At 36.9% G+C, this 22806-nt stretch overlaps 1 protein-coding gene across 1 annotated transcript; it reads right to left on the bottom strand.

Annotated features, from left to right (window-relative positions):
• Positions 1-3533: 3533 nt before the first annotated feature.
• SPIN4 (spindlin family member 4) lies at positions 3534-7938 on the bottom strand. Its single transcript, XM_079124181.1, has one exon. The coding sequence runs from the start codon at positions 7378-7380 to the stop codon at positions 6631-6633; it is 750 nt and encodes a 249-aa protein (XP_078980307.1). The 5' UTR covers positions 7381-7938; the 3' UTR covers positions 3534-6630.
• Between the last annotated feature and the right edge of the window lie 14868 nt (positions 7939-22806).

Raw genomic sequence — 22806 nt, 5'->3', positions numbered from 1 at the left:
TTCTAGAGTCTCATCTGTCAGCATAGGCCTGGTACTCTCTGTTCTGCCCAAGTTGGGAAAGATGTGGTAGAGACAGTGTTATGGTTTTGATGTGAGGTGTCCCTCAAAGCTCACATGTGAGGCAATGCAAGAAGGTTCAGAGGAGAAATGATTGGGTTACAAGATCCTCAACCCAATCAGTAATTAATCCCCTGATAGGAATTAAATGAGTGGTAACTGAGGGCTCATAGGGAGTGGCTGGAGGAGGTGGGCATTGAGGTTGTGGTTTTGGGGTATACATTTGAATCTGGCAAATGGAATCTCTCTCTCTCTGCTTTCTGATCATCATGTGAAGCACTTCCCTCTGCCACATTCTTCCACCATGATGTTCTGTCTCACTTCACCTTAAGCCCTGTGGAAGGGAGCTAGCCTTCTATGGATTAAGACCTCTGAAACTGTGAGTCCTCAAATAAACTGTTCCTCCTATACAGTAGTTCTGGTTGGGTCCTTTCAGTTACAGCATCAATAAAGCTAACTAAAACACAGTGCTTTTGCCACTGATGTTGATGTTAATGCACAGGTCTCCTTTTTATGCCAGTGCCTTTCTAGAGGCACAGTCTGTAAGCTCTTGTCTGCATACAGGTATTTCATTTTCTGATGAGTGGTGATTCTCAACATGGCAGTCTGGCATTAAGCTCTAAGAAAATTCCATCTGCTGCCTTTTATTCCCTGCTCCACAGGTGAGATCATACTTTCAGTTCTACCACTGGAGGTTGAAGGAGGGGTGGTGGATGCAGTAAGTCACCTGCCCTAACATAGTTCCAGAAGCTTAGCGTACAGGTATTGGACTGCCAAAAACGTGTATGGGTCTTTGCCCAGCACTGAGCTGCACCATGATGCCCCTGGTAATCATATTCAAGTCTAAACCTGGACTAAATTTTCTCCTCCTATAAGCAAGAAGTGTCCCTCTTCATGCTGAGCCTCTTGGACTTGGAAGCCAACTCATTGCTTGCTGCCTAGCCCAATTCATCATTTCCTTTTGTTTTGTTATAATAATATCAGGTATAATGTGTCTCTTACAGTTTGGTGTGTGAATAGCTGTTCAACTTGGTGAGCTTTTGGATAGACATTCCATGATGTATCTTACCATGGATCTGCTCCAATTCAGTAATTACCTTGAATATAAATAACATTAACTCTCCAAAGGACAGATTAGAAGAACGAAGAGAAAAAATTCCAACTATATGCTGCATATGAAAGACTCCCTTTAGATGTAAAATATACAAATTGCTTGAAAATGTCAGACTGGAAAAAGACATTCATTATAAAGAGTAATCAAAAGAAAACTGGAGTTTCCTTTAATTGACAGAAATGCCATTATATGTTCAACAAATTGTCAATTCATCAAGAAGACATTCAAATTATAAATGTACCCACAACAAAGCCCCCGCATATACGAAGCAAACTTCCACAGAATTGAAAGAAGCAACAGACTGTTACAAAATAATACTTGGGTACTTCAATATATCCCATTTGAAAAGGAATATACTATCTAGAAATAATATCAGTAGGAATTAGAGGATTTGTACAACACTATAAACTTTTTAGGTACTGCAAATTTAGAACGCAGACCCAACAACAGAATACATATCCTTCTCATGTGCCCATGGATTATTATCCACGATAGATTACATTTAGTCCTCAAAACAATTCTCAATAAATTTTAAAGAATTAAAATCATGAAAATGTCTCTTCTGACCACAAAAACATGAAACTACAAATTAATGAGAAGGGAAACTGGCAAGTTTACTCAGGTAGGATCTGCGCACTTTTACTATATGGAATTATACCTTAATAAAATATGTATAATTTGCAATGTTGAGACTATAAAAATCACGAAATTAGAAACACCCTTATTTGTTGAACATAATGAAGGTCAACTTCAGTGGAATAGTCTCTCTCTTCTCCTTGCTCACATCCCATCTGGCCAGACTTGGCTGTAACAAGAAACCTCTCTATCTAGGAACAGTCTATCTCAAAGCATCAGAAATATGATTAACTGTCTCACTTCATTGAGGTGTCCATTCAAATGATATGTATTCTAAGGATTTCTCTGTTCATCTATGTAAAATAGCACCCTTGAAGACACATCACTGACTCTGCATTTCTTTATTGGGCTTTAAAAAAAAAAAGAAAGAAATCATCACGGTACACATACAGTGCACTGTGAGGAAGGAGACAGGAATGTAGCTTCACTCACAATAATGTAATTAAGTACTATGGGAAGAGGAACATTTTTCTGGCCATTTTTTACCTCCTAAAACTGTGTCAGAAACATTGTAAATTCTCACTCATGTCAGAATATGAGAGAACTACAATATCACTGTGTGAAAATATACGAGCTGAAGCTCGACTGAGGTTCTGTGGAGGGATACCTGTCTTCTACAAATAGGATGTAAGCTACAGAATTATTTGCCAATTTTATTCACTACCTAGTCAAAAAGTGAACCTCCCTTTAATTCAGAGTAAGCTTGTGTGATTAAAAAACATTACCATGGAATAATCAGAAATGCGGTTCTAGTATAGGAGCCAAGAAATTTAGGAGTAAAGGCATAGCTGAACACCGTATTCTACATTGGCTTTTTTTGTATTCTTTCAATTATCTCACTATTATATACTCAATCTCTAAACCACAGGTAGAATTAACTTTTCTATGAATGACAGGTTTTTGTACACATGTAACTTATTATGAGATAATATAAAACCTAAAGGCCAGGGGTTAAGGGTGGTGACTACCATCTTCTTTAACCCATTAGGATGTATGCTCTAAGATCAGGGTTTTTGTTTGGATAATTCACTGTTCCATTGCCATGCCCCAGTCCAGGGACAAACTTTTGCTCTATGGCCCAATGTCAACATGGAAAAACTTAATGCAGGGTACATGACTTGGGACTTGGGGGAGGGAAAGGGAACAGGAACTAAAAAGTAATATTATGTCTATAATACATGTGTCTGTATACATGGTAGGGGGAGGGAGAGAGGAGAGAGATATTAAGACCAGAAGATTTTCATCCAATACTATGTCCCAAACTCTTAAAAGAGTGCCAGGGTTAGGGCTAGCCATCTTCTGGGTATCAGAAAGTGGAAAATCCACTGAATCATGCCAGGAAATTATAAGGCCTGTGACACCTAGAAATCACAGGCTGGTGGTGCATATGTATCTCTTTCCAGCACAGATCTAAGCTATATAAGAAAGGAGATTGTCTTTTTTATTCAATGCCTAGTGCTATGGCTAGGGTCAAGTGTTCCTGAGTAAGAGGAGTAGTAAATTGAACAGTAATTACTATGTTAAGGTCAGTGTTGGTTGTTCTTTGTCATTTCAATTCATTTTCCATTTGGAAAAATAAAGATCCCTACAAAAAAAGACCCAAATAAATTACACATGGTTTATAATTGATCATTCATATTTCATTTTTTTTTTAAAAACACAGAAATCAATACTATTATTGGTTATAGTTATATTTGTAGTACATACATAAAACATGGGCAACATTTACACCAAATTCATGACAGCGTCTACCTCTTCAGAATAATTGGTATGATACTGGAAAATAGATTTATTAACTATAATCTTCTAATTGTTTAAAACTATAAATCATCATCTAAAGTAAACATACCAAAATTTTGTCATTTTAAAATCTGAGGTAGAGGTAAACAAATGTGTGCCATATCTTTCATACTTTCCCATATTTTGCTGTGACTTTTTAAGCGAATAAAAGAGAATTTAAAATTCCATTGTAGCTGATAATTTTATTCCATTTTCAGTACTGGACAGATCTCAATGGCATAAAATATACCAGGACATAAAGCATGTGAATAATACAATCAACAAGCTTGAAAACAGAGGTAACTTTGAACTTTATATTTCACAGAGAATGCATATTATTTTTAAACAAAAGCTTGAATAAACTAATTGCTCCTGAAAAGAATAGGAGAACTGACTCAAAAGTGTCACCAGGATTAGATAATTTAATAGCTTAGCACTAGGTAACTTTGTAAACAACAAATAATTCTAATGCTATTTGAACTATTTGAGACCACAGGAAAATACTGAAAACAGAAAAAAATCATATTTTTAAAGCTAGTACATCTTTTAAAGCTAGTACAACAAAACTTGGTAAAGACAGTATAAGAGAAAAAATAACAATTCAAATATGGAATGCAAATGCAATAATTCTAAATGAAATGTTAGTAAATAAAACACAGCAATATAGCAGGTAGGAATTATTCCAGAAATAAAGGTTTGGTTCAATATCAAATACCAACTATTTTAATTCATTACATCCACAAATTAAAGGAAAAAGATCATATGATTTTAACAATAGATGATGAAAACATATCTGATAAAATTCAGGAGCCATTTCTGATAATAACACTATGTAAAACAGGAACAGAAGAAACTCCAAAACAAATTAATAACCAACAGCAAATCAATAACCAAAAACAAATATAATACTAATATGAAATACTAAAAATATTTTTTGAAAATTAAAAATAGGATAAGCATATCTGTATCATTATACAACACTATTCTGGAGATTCCAGCTAAAGTAATATAATCAATATAAACATTTGAAGAAATAATTTTTATATACAGGTGAAATGATTGTATATCTAGAGTCCAAAATATTCTATTTTTGAGCCCACTATAATTTAGAAGATTAAATAAATCCATTGGATAAATGATAAAAATACAAAAATCTGTAGGTTACTTGTATTGCCCTGAATAACAATCTACAAATGAGGAGGAAAATATATCCAATTCAAAATGTCAAAATGTGACAACTGTAAAAATACTTAAAATTTAGATCAATTTTACATGATAGACCTATATGAAGAATACTATGAAATAAGATCAAAAGATTTCAATGATATTTCAAAACACTCGAGTGTTAAGAATTAATATTATTATGTTTTCCTCCAAAGAGAGATGCAGAAATTTAATGCAATTCTAATTGAGAGAGACTTTGTTAATGACAAAAAAAGATCAATTTTCATATGAAAGAATTAATATGGAAGACAAATTATACTGGCGGGGGGGGGGGGCACCAAAAAACTAATGAATGAGAAACTGCTTTACCAGATTCTAAAACTTATCATTAGTCAGTATATTACAAACTATGTGATATTGGCTTAGAAATTAAAAAATTGGTGGTTTTTTAAAAATAAATGGTATAATTGGATATCCAATGTGAATGAAATATATAGTTGGATCTCTATTTTATACCAAATACCAGAATAAATTTCAGATGAATCAAACATTTAAACTTCAACAATAATAAAATTATTATAAAATGTAGGTGAATATTGGTATGACATAGGATGGGGATGTCCATCTGGAAAATAACAGGAAACAAAAGTTATAAAAGAGAGAATGGTCTACCTAAATTTCTTACAATTATGAAACCAAAGGCATCACCAATAAAGTCAAGATTAATTACATAATAGAAAAATCATAACACATGAGCTACAAATGATTAAATGCACTTTATAGCAAGAATTCCTACAAAATTTTAAGGAAAAGATCAACAATTCAATAGATAAGTGTACAAAAGATAGTAATTGTCAAATCACAAAAGAGAAACATCCAATGGAAAAAGAAATCCTCTTTGAAGTCAAGTAAAAGGCTATCACAGTGAAAGGCAATACCATGTAATTTCTGACCTTTCAGATTTTTAAATCTTAAGAAATGATACTGCAGAGGATGCTGAAAATAGGTACTTTCATTTTGAATGGTAATCTTGTAGAATTTCTTAAAATTAAACATATGCCTCATTAGCATTTCTGAGAATCCAACCTATAGAAATAAATGTACCACTTTGTATTGTGGTAGAGTTATGATGGGAAAAAAGAAAATAAGTGACCATCAATAACAAAAATGTTGGGCTGGGGTTGTAGCTCAGTGGTAGAGCTCCTGCCTAGCATGTGTGACACACTGGGTTCCAATCTCAGCACCACATATAAATAAAATGAAATAAAGGTCCATCGACAAGTAATAAAATATTTTAAAACACAAAACAAAAAAGTTGAACACTTTTTGGTTCATCTACATGTATTGAATATGCAGCTGTTAGAGTGAATGTGAGAGAGTTAGAGAGACAGAGAGACTGTAGAAATCGATCAGCCAGGATGATGACAGGTTACTACATGTCAAGTGAGAAAAGCAATTAAAGAAAATCATGTGGCTTGCCGCTTTTACAGAAAATATTATGACAATCTTCATGAAGATGAAGAAAACATGGAAAAATGAAGGACTGGTTCTCAACACCTGGGAAGAACAAAGTAGGAAGGTAAAAAAAAAATGGGGGAGAAGGATATGGGATAGGGTTAATCTACTTTTACATTACAAATACAGACACTTTAATTTTCTACTAGCACCCAATTTAAATGTCTCATTAATGAACAAGCAATAGCAAAATTCCCACCATAGTTGGGGCAAAATTGTGGAACAGTCAATACAAGAGTTGGAGGCACAATAAGATTTACTTACTTTCCTGAATTTCTGATGCCAAAACTGTTCTCCAAGTTCACAATTATGAAAATACAAAATATTTTACAAGTAATCGTTCCCCAACAAAGAGCACAATGACCTTATGGGGTTTTCACCAAACCATAGACATAAATGTGAATATCATCATCAAACTTAATGAAGTAGACAGATGGCTTGGCCACCACTTGATGGATGAAAATGCCAGTTCTCTTGGATCCGTCATCTTTGGCGTGCTCCACCTGCTTACCCACCAGGCTGTCGACCACCTCTCCAGGCTCCCGTTCAGCCATAGGGAAATAGTAGTTGGAATCTGGAATGATGCGCAGGTCACCATCTTTGTAGTCATCCAGCAGGGTGTACATATAGAGTACTGGATCTTTCTCATATGTGATGTAAAACCAAGTATCCATCACTGGGGCTCGTGCCAGCACCATACCCTTCCATTCATCTTTCCTACCGTGCTCGCCTTCAAAGATATGCCCCACTGCCTTCCCAATCAGGGAATCTGCCAGGCGCGAATCAATTCGAGGAGTTGGCACTCTCTCGGGAAGAATCTCTAGCGCTAGAACTCTCTTATCTCGGTGCAGTTCTAGTCCATACACACTATCTTTGCCGTCATATTTAATGATGTAAAGAGTGGGCTTCACGGAAACTTGCTCGAGCACAGTGCCCTTCCACTGCTCCACTGGCTCATTGCCTTCTTTCCAGCCGTGTTGAATGCGGCAGCCCACGATGTTCCTACGAGTGAGGAAAGTGGGCTTGCGCCGCTGCTTCCTGTGGGTGTGCCTTTTCTTCATCAGGTATGCGGACACGCCATCTACCCCCGTGGGAGGCATGGTCGGAGGAGACATGACTCAGGGCTTAGGAGGGCTTAGACAGAATTGCCCCTTGCTTGATTAAGCTGACAAAAAGTTAATAGTATCCGATATGATTTTTTTTTTTTTTTCACGCGATCTCAGTGACCGGGTGCGTCCTCCCTTCTCCAAGAGCAAGGCACTCAGGAGAGCTTTGCAAAAACCCTCCAACTCTTAACTGTGGGCACAGGGACAGTGTATGCCTCTCGATAGTGCTTTCTTCTCCTGTCTGGGAGGGGTGACTGCAGCAGTGGTAGCTAGAAAGAGATGGCGGGTACGCTTGTGCTGTCCGCGCCAGGCGCCCGCCCCGACCCCCACCTCCAAGTCCCAGAATCGGCCACTTAGCTGTTGTTGTAGTTGATGCTGAGGTTGCCGTACCGCGACACAGAAGGAGACCACGGGAAAGGAAGGCAAGAGATAAGGAGATGGCTGCAGCAGCAAAGGTGCAGGCGGCGGCACGTCTCTTGAGTAGTCCGCGCGGCCTGGCCTTCCCAGTGCTAGTTGCCTTGGCCCAGCTGTGGAACCGCGGTTTCTGCAGCTTCAAGAGCCCGCCCGCTCAGAGCCCGCCTGTACCTCGGCCCCGCCCCCTGCCGTCTCGCCTTCCGCTCCGCAGGCAGCAGTGGGGTGGGCCGGCGCGCGCGCCTGCTTACAGCCTACACTGACACGGGCTTTCTCCTTTATTTCCTCTTGCGCCCCCCGACTGTTTACTTCAAACCCCAGCCAGACAGGCAGGCTCCCATCCCCCATTCTGGCTGCCTGCTGCCCAACAGCTTCCTCCACAGTGGCTTCATCTTACAGGAATGCCTCACGAACCTTTTGAAATATACATATATATTCAACACACACACAAACACACGCACACACGCACACAGACGGAAAGAGTTTGTACATACAAATATACATGAAAACTAGTTTCTTTCAGTTTAAGGAATTTGAGACCAGAGAAAATAAAGTCTGTGCACAATCCTCCATCTTGATTCAAATCTCTCCTTTGTATTTTCTACCTGAATTTCTGGTAATGATAATTTAATAATGATTTCAGTTTCCAAGTGTAAGGAAGTACACCGACGTTGTGGAAGTTTTTGTTTTTTTTTTTTGTTTTTAAATACAGTGAAATAAAATATGAAACGAACCTAACCTGGGTATCTAGACATACACTAAAATATTAACCATGCTGATTTCTGTTTTAGTAATAGATATGTGGGGAGCATATTTCATACTCACATCGCTTTTGTTATTTATATCATTGGAATTTTCTATAGTTAATTTCTATGGTTACTAAAATTATGAAAACATGATTCTTATCCATACTATTTATTTTAATATTCATTTGATGGCCCAGTATTGATTCTAAATGGTCTATGATAGAAGAATAAATAATAAAACTATTCAACTTCATATGTGGGGTTTATTGAACTTGTCTAAACCCTGCCTTTAGGGAATATTTAAAGGCATGGTGTCTGCATATGAAATAAGATCAGTGTTTGGAAAAACAAAATATTAATATAAAATTGTGGTCTCAATTTACTAGAAAGAGAAGAAAAGCTGGTGTGTGTGTGTGTTTATATTTGCTATTTTTCTAATTGTGAAAGCACTGCATAGTTATATAGAAAATCTGAGGGAAAAGATAATGTCCATACTCTCACTTACCTCAAGTCACAGTGCTGCTAAGAGGTTTACATAAGAATGTCCGTAGAACTTTTAATACTACATCGCACTTACAAAAACAGGAGGGTCTGGACCATCATTCTCATTCTTCCACCCATAACTTGTGAGAAGAGAAGGCCTCATATCATCAGGGGGAAAAAAGCAATTAATTCATGTGGAATGAAGGAAATCAGGTGTGAGAGAGCTGTGAGGCAGCATTATTGGCTGCCTCCACATTACATTACCTTCTAAGTCAGTGGCAAAAATCTTAGATTCCAGACATTTTAATAACTCGTTGGGCAGAATTTGTGAGCATTCTCCAATTTTCTATGCTTCCAAGGACAAGGATTTTGGAGATGGGATATGTTTTCAATACTATATTACAAAAAAGTAGTGCTAAGTAACCAAGAAAACTACATGCATGAAAAGTTATTTCCAAACTCTTTAGAATGACAGTGATATATACACATTCACACAGTGATATATACATATAATCCACATATGCACACTCAAAGTCAGCATGCGCAAAGTCAGAAGGCAAGTCTGTGTAAATATGTCATTATGTTCCACAAAAAGTCAAATCCCTTAAATTCCCTAGACCAAAATACACCAGGCTCTTTTGACTTAGAAAAGCAGTTATCAGGTGAAAGAAGACCACCCACAGGGCACTCAAATGCAAGACAAACCATTCCCTCAGTTCCCTTGGTTACATCCTTCAAAGGAATTCTTGCTAACAACCCCACAGCCTAAGGAGACAAAGAATTTCTGATATCATTTTTAAAATTATGATTCTGATATTTAGATCATTGACTACCATTATGGATTCAAAAGACCTTATCGCACTGATATAAATGTTTACCTTCTGTGTCTCTCACTAGACAATGACCTTGTTTAAGAAAGGACTTTTTATCTTATATCCCAAGTACCTTTTACACAGATTTAACACTCAATACATGCTTGTTAAATGAATAAAAATGTGCTTTTGACTGCCCTGCACAAATTTAAAGAAACCATCCTCAATGAAACAAGTAGTTTTACATAAGCCTCTCAAGACTATAGTCCTGGCATTTCAGAACCTCACACAGTAGATTTATCCATTTAAAACTCCTAGATTACTTATTTTGTGAATATATTTGACTACAGATCTAAAAATGCTTAAGAGAACATATTAAAGCAAAGGGGATTTGGGAAATGGCTCCTCACCAACCTGCAATATGTGTATAGTAACACAATCTACTTCAACAGGTAGGTGAGATAATTAAATTAGATAAATATAAATAAATCTCTTAGAACATGAATTAGCAATGATAAGGACTCAGTAGTGTCCTAACTAGTCATTCTCTGAAAGGAGCCCTTTTTTTCTTACCAGGTCTCTCAACAAATCACCAGGCTCATGCCTTTGTTCTGTTTTACATTCAAGTCTTCTTACTCAAGGCTTGAGTGTAAATCAAGACTATGGCAGGATTTTGTCCCTTAGAGCCAATTTCGAACCAATCTTTGAAACATTGGAATATTCTGAAAGCCTGACTTCTAGATAAATAAAGCATTATTGAAAATACACCTTGGAGATACAGTGATAATTTGTACTGGAGGATGGTGGAGAAAGGTATAAATCTTTTAATTCCAATGTACAAACCAGATTACAATACATTCTGCAAAACAGGTACAAATGCAGCACTGAGGACACAAAGGAGTTCATGATTTGTTATATCTGAAAAATCAACATAGACAATTTGGGTAGGTAAAACAACAAAAGGAAGATATTCAGAGAATTGTAGAGTGGTGAAATCTTTTTAGCCTAAGCAGAAAACAGCTAAAGGAAAAGCACAGAGGGATGCACAGACATAGGATATGTGACAATTGGTCAGGAATTTGTGTCTAGAGCACAAAATCTGTCATGCTAAGGAATAGCACGTTTTCTATAGTGTGGTTTCTGGTGGGGAACAGCGCTAACCAACAGCCTCAAATTAGAGGAATTAATATTGCATCTACTGCTAGTTAAGCATATGATATTCCAATTCCCCTAACAGTGTAGTGTTGTCATTGTCAAGTAGAGAGGTGATCTTTCATTCCCCATGTGACAGAAGCAGGCACTATGTTCATTCTCCTGGCAGCTTTATACCAGTGATGCTCAGCAGAGAGGTGATCTTGTATTCCCCACCAGGCAGAAGCAACTGGTGCTCTGATTACTTTGAATTGTTCTTTCACATTCACTTGGTTGTGTGAGATAGTGCTAGTGACCATTATGCTACAGTGCCTCCCCACCATACCAACCTGATAGCAATGAGACTGAAAAAGAGCTAGTTGACTGACACTCTGATTGTTTATACCTCTAGTATGAGTGAAACATAAAGAAAAGTTATCCACCATCCACCATCAATGAATCTGAAAGAGAACAGTGAGACTTCATGGTACGCAAATTTCCTTACACTAGTATCATTGTGATCCTCTGTTTACATACACCTCCATTCCCACTTCAAAGTAATGATGTGGTATATGTCAGTACTCCACTTTTACCAGGAAGGTATCAGAAAATCTGCAAAGGGAGCTAAATTTTAATTCCACCCATGTACAAGAAAGAGTGCTCAATTTTTGCAAAGTTGATATCAGAGGTACCCATAAGAAGCCAAACATACATACACCCTTAGACATCCAGCTACAAAAAATGAAGGGGGGGGGTCTCTCTGATGGTAAAATAAGAATGTAAAGTAGAATACAGAGTCTCATAATATAATATAATAATGACTATGATGAAATGAAAAATTTCATCACCAAATAACAAGAAAAGTCACAAATGAGACAATACAATCAGATTGTCACAAGTGAAGTGAATCATAAGTTGGAATTTTTTTTCTTGTACCAGGGATGGAACCCAGGGACACTTAACCACTGGGCAACATATCCAGACCTTTTTTATATTTATATAGAGACAGCATCACTCTGAGTTGGTTAGGGTCTCACTAAGTTACTGAGGCTGGCTTTGAGCTCCATGTCCTCACCTGGTCCTCACAAGCCTCTGGAATATATGTTGGAATTTTTTGTTACTGGAAACTAAAGGAGCCATCATGAAAAAAAAATGCTTCTACATGCAATTACAAATTATCTTGGAAAAATGAAGAAATAAAAAATCTCATTAAAGAAATAGATGTTAAAGAAAGAACCCAGTGGAAACTTTAACAACTGAAATATGAAATAATGAAAGTAAACTACCTTCTGAAATTAAACGAATTTTATATTTCTAGTTTTATACGAGACATACTAAAAGAATCAGTAAATTTGAGGACAAAATGTTAAAGTTTACTCCTTGTGAAAAAGAAAAAAAAATACAATCAGATAAAATTATGAACAGTCTCAAGAAACTATAAGACAATAACAAAAAGAGAGTTAACACAATTACTTCAAAGAAGTGAAATCTTATATGTACAGGATCCATATTCTAACAATTATAAATATTAAGGAACAAATTAAAGATGACCTAAAGAAGTGCAGAGACATACTATGCTGTATTAGTCAGGGTTCTCTAGAAGAATAGAATCAACGGGAAGTATGATCATAAAAAGGGGATTTATTAGATCGGCTTACACAACTAGAAGCCGAATAGTCCACAATGGCCATCTGTAGACTGGAGAGTTGGAAAAACTAGTAGCTGTGCAATTCAAGAAGCAGAAGCTCCAGAACAAGAGAGATCAACAGAACTACCATAGTTGAAGACGAAGTCTTCTGGAAACTACCTGGAGAATCACTGGCAGAGTCCACTTTGGAAGAGTGAAGCAGTGAGAGTCCAATATCCTCAGACTATCAAAGCAGCAATCAAGAACCCTTTCACAAGAATGGAGCTTGCATCTGCATCTGCTTCCTTGTTCTTCCAACTTTTATCCCATCCAGGCCACCATCCTTTTGGGAGGTGCTGCCCATGCTTAGGGAAGGTCTCCACTTCAGTTCACTATCCCACATTCCAATCATTCCTAGACATGCCCTCATTGACACACCCAGAAGCCTCTTAATCATCACCATCTCTTAATCCAGTCAAGTTGACAATTCAAATTAACCATTACATGTGCTCAATAATTAGAAGATTCAACCTAATAAAGATGCCATTTCCCTCAAGTTGATCTATAGGTTTAATGCAACTTCTATTGAAAATATGAGGAAAGTTTTCATAGATACATGCAAAGCTCTTACATTTGTATGCAAATGCACAATAACTAGAATAACTAAAATAATTTTAAAAGAGAAGTACATGGCTCAAAGAATCATTCAACACAATGCTAAGGCTTACTGCATGGCCACAGAAATCAAGGAAGTGCAGTGTTTGCAGTGGACCTTATATCAAACAAAAGAGAAAACCCCGAAATGAACTCACATAAATATATCTGATTTTAAGAAGTTCAGAAGTAATTCAATGGTGGAAGTATAACACTTAAATAATGCTTGAGGAATTGGACATTGTTAGGGGGAAAATGTCGTATGATTAAGACTCATATATAAAAATTAACTCAAAATATAAACTGATTAAACAGTAAAATGTAAAGCTATTAAATTTTTATAAATATTATAGGAGGAAAGTCTTTGGATGAAATCTTCTCATACTTGACACCCAAAGCAGAATCTTTAAAAGAAACAATGGGTAGATTTGGTAAATTTAACCTCAATCAGGAAAACTGGGTAAAAAGTATGCAGGGACTTTCTAGATTACTTCTGAAAATTATCTTAAAATGATTTTTAGAAATTAAATTGGAGGGACTAGGGGGTTTTGCTTAGAGTGTTTGTCTGGCTTGCATGAGGTCCTCAGTTCAATCCCCAGCACTGCAAAACAAAAATTAAAACAAAAATACAGATGAAGAAGTGGAAGTATTATATGTAAAAGAAAAGTATTTATATACATATATATTAATAACAAATGGGAGGAAGAAAATTATATATATTTCTTATTAAAGAAAATAGCATAAACATGTTATTTTATGTCTAGGAAAAAAAAAAAACTATCCAACCTGGGCAAGTAATCAAATCTCTGTTGATTTCTATGTCTTCAGACAAGGATAAGAGATGTGAAATAACTAATCTCTAAAATAGTATACTGATCCAAATGTCTATGATTCAATGAAAATGAACAACTGGGAAAGAGATGTGGGATCAAAAATGGGGTTCAAGGCATAATAATTTAACCACTAATTATAAATTCCCTATCAGGAGAAATAAAACTAGAAAAATTGAAGGGAAAAAGAGACAGCATTTTAAAACCTACATGTGTAGATTATTGTTTTCTCTGTTAGCTAATTCAGAACTAAAAAGGTTTTTGGAGTTGTTTATTTGATTATAAAATTCTCATGTTGTAGTATTTTGACAGAGTTGATTATGAGAGTTGATGAGAAAAGTGAAATTCAGTAAGTTTTATCAGTTAAATATACCTTGAATTAAAACTTTGACTCTCCACATGGAGCTGTCAGTTCAGTATTTGACAATGGATTACATGTCTGGAGAGACACATTTACCCACATTTCAAAGATTTAATGTTCCAATAGAGAAGACTAATTTAAATCTAACAATAATTTCTGTTAGTGTCTTCATTCCTATATAAAATAATTATAATCTTTTATCATATTTTGCCAAAACAACCTTTTAAAGATATGAAGGTATGGCTAGAATCAGTTTGCAGAAAGAAAAACCTCATATATTATATGGAAAGAAAGTAATAAACTAGCATTAAAAGTATTAGCTTCATTATTTAACTTGGTTTCTGAAGTTTCTGTGACAAATGCGAATTATATTAGGGCCGGTCATTGGATTTTTCCTTCCTTGATAGATGAACTTTCTTTCATAAAAAGAGCAATAACACAATAGAGCTCTACCATAATAAACTTAAGTGGGCTACAAACAATTGTCTTAAAATGAAGACTGGATTAATATAAAGTTGAATAAAAATGATTTATATTAGTCTGCACTGAAACAAACACAGACATAAAATTCATGAAATTTATACTAGACATAACTGAACTGAAAACATCCAAAATATTTAGTGGCTAATTGTTCCCCAATCCCATAGCTGATATGAAAACTGTAGATCATACACTCTTGTGGGTTCTAGTTGGAATTGGAGACATGAACTCATTATAAGAAACTCAAGCTATACACAAAAGAGTAAAGATGAAAATAAAAATAAATTTAAAAAAAAATCACTCAAAACCTAACCGATATATACTTTTTTTTTTTTTTTTTTTTTTTTTTTTTTTTAGGAAAGACGGCATTCAGTTTATATTCCTATGTTGTTTAGAACTCCGTCTTACATTATCTCATAAATAATTAAAATTATAGCATTTGTATATGCTTTGAAATTATAGTCATTTAAAAGGGTTCAATTAAAAATAACTCAAACAATTGAAAGAGTTTTATATTTTTTCAATGGAATACCACTCACTTTGTTCTAAGTAAACTAATAAATTCAAAGAAAGAAAAAAGAAATGAACTGGTATTTGTACCTGTTTAAAGGGATTCTGTGTTTCAGAATAGTAAAATTCACACCTTTCTACAAAGACATACTATTCATGCTCAAAGACTGATTCAGAAGGTCTATGGTAGACTCCATAAATATGTTTTTTTTCTTTTTTTTAGAACCTCCTCCAGGTCTTACTTTGAGAATCACTGGTACAAAACAAGTCACTTCAATCCATATCCCTAAGCTCCTAAGAGTATTGATAACTAAATATTCTTTCTTTAAGCTAGAGGACTTAGATTCCACATGCAATGGTCATTTAATTTAATGATGTTTTACGTTTCCCATATATTTAGAAGGTTGTGATCACTTCAGAATTAAAGTCATACATGTAGTAATAATGACACACAAATAACATTACAACCTAAGTGTTATCTATTTTATGGGAAAATAGTGTTCTCTTAATTCTAAATGAATGCAAATAACTTTGCTTTTGATTTGAACACATATTTGAACACATATTTGAATTACAGTTTGAGGCCAAAAAAGTTAATGAAAACCAAAATATGATGGATCAATAATAAATGTGATTTCTAATTCATTCTCTTAGTCCCTTTTTTGAAAAGACCACTTCACCTATCAACATTTCTTACTGTAAACCCTTTATTTAATAATTGGTTCTCTCTTTCCTGTGTTTATACCAATGACAACCATTTCCTATTTTACACAAAGTTCCCTTTCCTCTCTCTATTTATATCCTACGTCCTTTTTTTTTTATTGTAAACAAATGGGATACATGTTGTTTCTCTGTTTGTGTATGGCGTAAAGGCATGCCAATTGTGTAATCATAAATTTACATAGGGTAATGTTGTTTGATTCATTCTGTTAATTTTTCCCTTCCCCCCACCCCTCCCACCCCTCTTTTCCCTCTATACAGTCCTTCCTTCCTCCATTCTTGTCCCCCTCCCTAACCCTAACTCTAACCCTAACACTAACCCCTCCCTCCCCCCATTATGTGTCCTCATCCACTTATTAGTGATATCATTCGACCTTTGTTTTTTGAGATTGGCTTATCTCACTTAGCATCATATTCTCCAATTTCATCCATTTGTCTGCAAATGCCATAATTTTATCATTCTTTATGGCTGAGTAATATTCCATTGTATATATATACCACAGTTTCTTTATCCATTCATCAATTGAAGGACATCTAGGTTGGTTCCACAATCTGGCTATTGGGAATTGAGCAGCTATGAACATTGATGTGGCTGTATCCCTGTAGTATGCTGATTTTAAGTCCTTTGGGTACAGGCCAAGGTGTGGGATAGCTGGGTCAAATGGTGGTTCCATTCCAAGTTTTCTAAGGAATCTCCACACTGCTTTCCAGAGTGGCTGCACTAATTTGCAGCCTCACCAGCAATGTATGATTGTACCTTTTTCCCCACATCCTCGCCAACACCTGCTGTTGCTTGTATTCTTGATAATCGCATTCTAATTGGGGTGAGATGTAATCTTAGGGTGGTATTGATTTGCATTTCTCTTATTACTAGAGATGTTGCACATTTTTCCATATGTTTGTTGATTGCTTGTAGATCTTCTTCTGTGAAGTGTCTATTCATTTCCTTAGCCCATTTGTTGATTGGATTATTTGCATTCTTGGTGTAGAGTTTTGTGAGTTCTTTATAGATTCTGGAGATTAGTGCTCTATCTGAAGTATGATTGGCAAATATTTTCTCCCACTCTGTAGGCTCTTTCTTCGCATTGATGATAGTTTCCTTTGCTGAGAGAAAGCTTTTTAGTTTGACTCTATCCCAGTTATTGATTCTTGTTTTATTTCTTGTGCTATGGGAGTCCTGTTGAGGAAGTCTGGTCCTAAGCCGATGTGTTGAAGATCTGGACCTACTTCTTCTTCTATAATTTGCAGGGTCTCTGGTCTGATTCCGAGGTCCTTAATCCATGTTGAGTTTAGTTTTGTGCATGGTGAGAGATACGGGTTTAGTTTCATTCTATTGCATATGGATTTCCAATTCTCCCAGCACCATTTGTTGAAGAGGCTATCTTTTCTCCATTGCATATTTTTGGCCCCTTTGTCTAGTATGAGAAAGTTGTATTTATTTGGGTTTGTGTCCGTGTCCTCTATTCTGTACCATTGATCTACTTTTCTATTTTGGTACCAATACCATGCCGTTTTTGTTACTATTGCTTTGTAACAGAGCTAAAGATCTGGTATTGCAATACCCCCTGTTTCCCTCTTCCTGCTAAGGATTGCTTTAGCTATTCTGGGTTTCTTATTCTTCAAGATGAATTTCATAATTGCTTGCTCTATTTCTGTAAGGTACGTCATTGAGATTTTAATTAGAATTGCATTGAATCTGTATAGCACTTTTGGTAGTATGGCCATTTTGATAATATTAATTCTCTCTATCCAAGAACATGGGAGATCTTTCCATCTTCTAAGGTTTTCTTTAATTTCTTTCTTTAGTGTACTGTAGTTCTCATTGTAGAGGTCTTTCACCTCTTTTGTGAGATTGATTCCCAAGTATTTTATTTTTTTTCGAGGCTATTGTGAATGGGGTAGTTTTCCTGATTATTCTTTCCAAAGATTCATCACTTAGTATAAAAATACATTAGATTTATGTGCATTGATCTTATATCCCGCTACTTTACTGAATTCACTTATGAGTTCTAAAAGTTTTCTGGTGGAATTTCCTGGTACCTCTAAGTATATAATCATCATCAGCAAATAGTTTGAGTTCTTCTTTTCTTATTCGTATCCCTTTAATTTCTTTGGTCTGTCTAATTGCTCTGGCTAGAGTTTCAAGGACGATATTGAATAGAAGTGGTGAAAGAGGGCATCCCTGCCTTGTTCCAGTTTTTAGGGGGAATGCTTTCAGTTTTTCACCATTTACAATGATATTAGCCATGGGCTTAGCATAGATAGCCTTTACAATGTTAAGGAATGATCCCACTATCCCTATTTTTTCTAGTGTTTTGAGCATGAAGGGGTGCTGTATTTTATCAAATCCTTTTTGTCCATCGATTGAAATAATCATGTGATTCTTGACTTTAAGTCTATTGATATGTTGAATTACATTTATTGATTTCCTGATGTGGAACCAACCTTGCATCCCAGGGATGAAATCCACTTGATCATGGTGCACTATCTTTTTAATATGTTTTTGCATGCGATTTGCTAAAATTTTGTTGAAAATATTTGCGTCGATGTTCTTTAAGGATATTGGTCTGAAATTTTCTTTCCTCGATGTGTCTCTGTCTAGTTTAGGTATCAGGGTGATATTGGCTTCATAGAATGAGTTTGGGAGGGCTCCCTCCCCTTCTATTTTATGGAATTCTTGAGAAGTACTGGAATGAGCTCTTCTTTAAAGGTTTTGTAGAACTAGGCTGAGAACCCATCTGGTCCCGGACTTTTCTTTGTTGGTAGGCTTTTGATGACCTCTTCTATTTCATTACTTGAAATTGGTCTATTTAAATTGTGTCTTCCTCATTCAGTTTAGGCAATTCATATGTCTCTAGAAACCTGTTGATATCTTCATAATTTTCTATTTTGTTGGAGTATAGATTTTCAAAATAGCTTCTAATTATGTTTTGTATTTCAATCCTGTCTGTTGTGATATTTCCTTGTTCATTCCGAATTTTAGTGATTTGAGTTTTCTCTTGTCTTCTCTTTGTTAGTGTGGCTAAAGGTTTATCAATTTTGTTTATTTTTTCAAAGAATCAACTATTTATTTTGTCAATTTTTTGTATTGTTTCTTTTGTTTCAATTTCATTGATTTCAGCTCTGAGTTTAACTATTTCCTGTCTTCTACTACTTTTGGTGCTCGTCTGTTCTTTTTTTTCTAGGGCTTTGAGCTGTAGTGTTAGGTCATTTTTTCGTTGAGTTTTACTTCTTTTATTGAATGTGCTCCATGAAATGAATTTTCCTCTAAGTACTGCTTTCATAGTGTCCCAGAGATTTTGATATGATGTTTCTTTGTTCTCATTTACCTCTAACAATTTTTTAATTTCCTTCCTAATATCTTCTGTTATCCATTCATCATATAATAGCATATTGTTTAATCTCCAGGTGTTGGAAGATTTACTCTTTCATTTATTTCTAACTTCAATCCATTTTGATCTGATAGAATACAAGGTAGTGTCTCTTTCCTCTTGTATTTGATAACATTAGTTTGTGGCATAATATATGGTCTATTTTAGAGAAGGATCCATGTGCTGCTGAGAAGAAAGTGTATTTGCTCTTGGTTGGATGGTATATTCTATAAATGTCCGTTTGGTCTAAATTATTGATTGTGTTATTGAGATCTATGGTTTCTTTGTTCAATTTTTGTTTGGAAGATCTGTCCAGTGGTTAAAGAGGTCTGTTAAAATCACCTAGTATTATTGTGTTAGGTCTATTTGGTTTCTGAAATTGAGAAGGATTTGTTTGACATACATGGCTGAGCCACTGTTTGGGGCATAGATGTTTATGGTTGTTATATATTGCTGATTTATGCTTCCCTTAATCAGTATGAAATGTCCTTCTTTATCCCTTCTGACTAACTTTGGCTTGAAGTCCACACTACCTGAAATGAGGATGGATAATCCAGCTTTTTTGGTGAGTCCATGTGCATGGTATGTTTTACCCCATCTTTTCACCTTTAGTCTATGAGTATCTTTCTCTGTGAGGTGAGGCTCTTGTAGGCAACTTATTGTTGGATCTTTCTTTTTAATCCAATCTGCCAGTCTATATCTTTTGATTGATGAATTGAGGCCATTAACATTCATGGTTATTTTTGAGATATGATTTGGTTTCCCAGTCATTTGGTTCATTTCTTAAATTTTATTTATTTATTTGACACGACTTAGTTCCTCCTTTATTTGACAATTCATTTAGGATAATTCCTACCTTTGCTGATTTGCTTCTTTGTTTTTCATCTCTTCCTCATGGACTATTTTGCTGAGAATGTTCTGTAATGCTGGCTTTCTTTTTGTAAATTCTTTTAGCTTTTGTTTATCATGGAAGGATTTTGTTTCATCATCAAATTTGAAGGTAAGTTTTGCTGAGTATAAGATTCTTGGTTGGCATCCATTTTCTTTCAGAGCTTTATAAATGTTGTTCCAGGCCCTTATAGCTTTTAGGGTCTGGATTGAAAAATCTGCTGATATCCATATTGGTTTTCCCCTGAATGTAATTTGGTTGTTTTCTCTCACAGCCTTTACAATTCTGTCTTTATTTTGTATGTTAGGTATTTTCATAATAATGTGCCTTGGTGTGGGTCCGTTGTAATTTTGTGTATTTGGAGTCCTATAAGCCTCTTGAACTTGATTTTCCATTTCATTCTTCAGGTTTGGGAAATTTTCTGATATTATTTCGTTGAATATATTGTTCATTCCTTTGTTTTGTTTCTCTTAGCCTTCCTCAATCCCAATAATTCTTAAATTTGGCCTTTTCATGATATCCCATAGTTCTTGTAGATTCTGTTCATGATTTCTTACCATCTTCTCTGTTTGTTCAACTTTGTTTTCAAGGTTAAACATTTTTTCTTCAATGTCTAAGGTTCTGTCTTCCAGGTGTTCTATCCTTTTGGATATGCTTTCTATGGAGTTCTTAATTTGGTTTATTGTTTCCTTCATTTCAAGGATTTCTGTTTGGTTTTTTTCAATATCTCTAACTCTTTATTGAAATGATCTTTTGCTTCCTGTATTTGCTCTTTTAACTGTCAATTGGTGCGATCATTTAATGCCTGCATTTGCTTTTTCATCTCATTGTTTGCTTCCCTGATCATTTAAATTATGTACATTCTGAGCTCCTTTTCTGTCATTTCTTCTGCCATGCTGTCATTGGGTTTTATTGATGTAACATCTAGAATTTTGGGGGGCATATTCTTCCCTTGTTTTCTCATATTGTTCAGGTATCAGTGGACTGCTGAGATATTGCAGATTTCCTCTATTGACTTATAATGTCCCTGAAGATTTCTAGTATATCCCCTCTTAGCCTTCAGTAGGCTGAAGTCTTGGAGGAAGTTGATTGTGCAGTGCTCCACAAGGAAGCTGCCTCTCTAGGGGTGGTGGCCTTCAGGTGGGGTATATTCCCTGCTAGTGGGCAGAGGTGTCTCCACTTGTTGACCAATGGTCACGCAAAGGGTAACTAGGCTGCGGGCTGAGACAAGGCCTGTTTGGGCCTGTGTCTTTGGTTTTACCCTCCTTGTGGGAAAACCTCACCTGGCAGGGAAAACTCACCTATTGGGGAGGTCTTGCTGGTCGCTTCCCCTCCTAGAGGTTCCCCTCAGTCTACAACTACTACCTAGGCTGGACTGCCTTCCTCTGCAGCGTTCCCAGGGGCCCGGCCCTACCTCCTGGGCCTGGGATCCTCACCCTTCACAGACGGGTCTCCTTAGGCTGCCTCTCCTCAGAGATTCTGCCCGCAGTCCTGGAACCTTTGCTCTGCCCCTAAGCGTGTCTCTGTGCGGCCCTTCCACCAAGAAGCCTCCTAGGTCCTGGGACCCTGCTCTGCACCTAATTGCCTGGCTATGAGGCCCCTTCTCTGAGCAGCCACCTGGAGCCCTATACAATCGCTCAGAATCCCAGAGACCCACCGCACGCCTCTTTCTCCAGACAGCCGCCCGGTGTTCTGGTGCGGTCACTAGGAGTCCAAGCAACTCACTGCGAGCCTCCTCCTCCCGCCAACTGCCCGTAGTCCTGGGCAGTCACTCCAAGTCCATGTGACCCGCCCTGTTCCTCCTCCTCCTCCAGGTAGCTCCCCGGGTGTTCAGGAGCTGTCACTATGAGTCACTCTGAGTTGCTCTGAGTCCATGTAACCCGCTGCATGCCTCCTCCGGGCAGCCGCCCGGAACTCTTGTGCGGCCACTGGAGACCAAGCGACCCACTGTGCTCCTCCTCCAGGCAGGTCCCGTTGTTCAGGAACGGTCACTTTGAGTCCAAACAGCTCGCCACGCAGCTCCTCCTCTGGCAACTGCCTGTAGCTCTGGCGCAGTCGCTCTAAGTCCAAGCGCCTCGCTGCACTGCTCCTCCTCCTCCTCCTCCTCCTCCGGGCAGGCCCTGGTGTTCAGAAGTGGTCGCTCTGAGTCCACACAGCTCTCCTCGCCGCTCCTCCCCTGGACAGCTGCCGGATCCCCAGTGGTTGCTCCGAGTCCCAGCACTGTGCTGAGTGGCCTCCTCTACGATGCTCCCAGTTGTCCGAGTTCACTGCTCTATTGGGGGGAGGGGCGTCTCGCCGGGCAGTTCTACTTCACAAAGTTCCCTGTGTTCTGGGATGACCGTCCCATCCGGGACGCCTCCCCAATGGGAGAGAGTCACCCGGCTGCTTTGAGTTGGTCCCAAGTCTCTCA

The sequence above is a fragment of the Sciurus vulgaris genome (assembly GCF_902686455.1).
Source record: "Sciurus vulgaris genome assembly, chromosome: X".
In the NCBI taxonomy this organism is placed as follows: Eukaryota; Metazoa; Chordata; class Mammalia; order Rodentia; family Sciuridae; genus Sciurus; species Sciurus vulgaris.
Note: the sequence above shows the minus strand (reverse complement) of the source record. Positions and strands in the feature narration are given on the sequence as shown.

Bases quoted from the DNA above. Each gene is read 5' to 3' on its own strand.
- SPIN4 (XM_079124181.1), bottom strand. From the start codon at position 7,380: ATGTCTCCTCCGACCATGCCTCCCACGGGGGTAGATGGCGTGTCCGCA.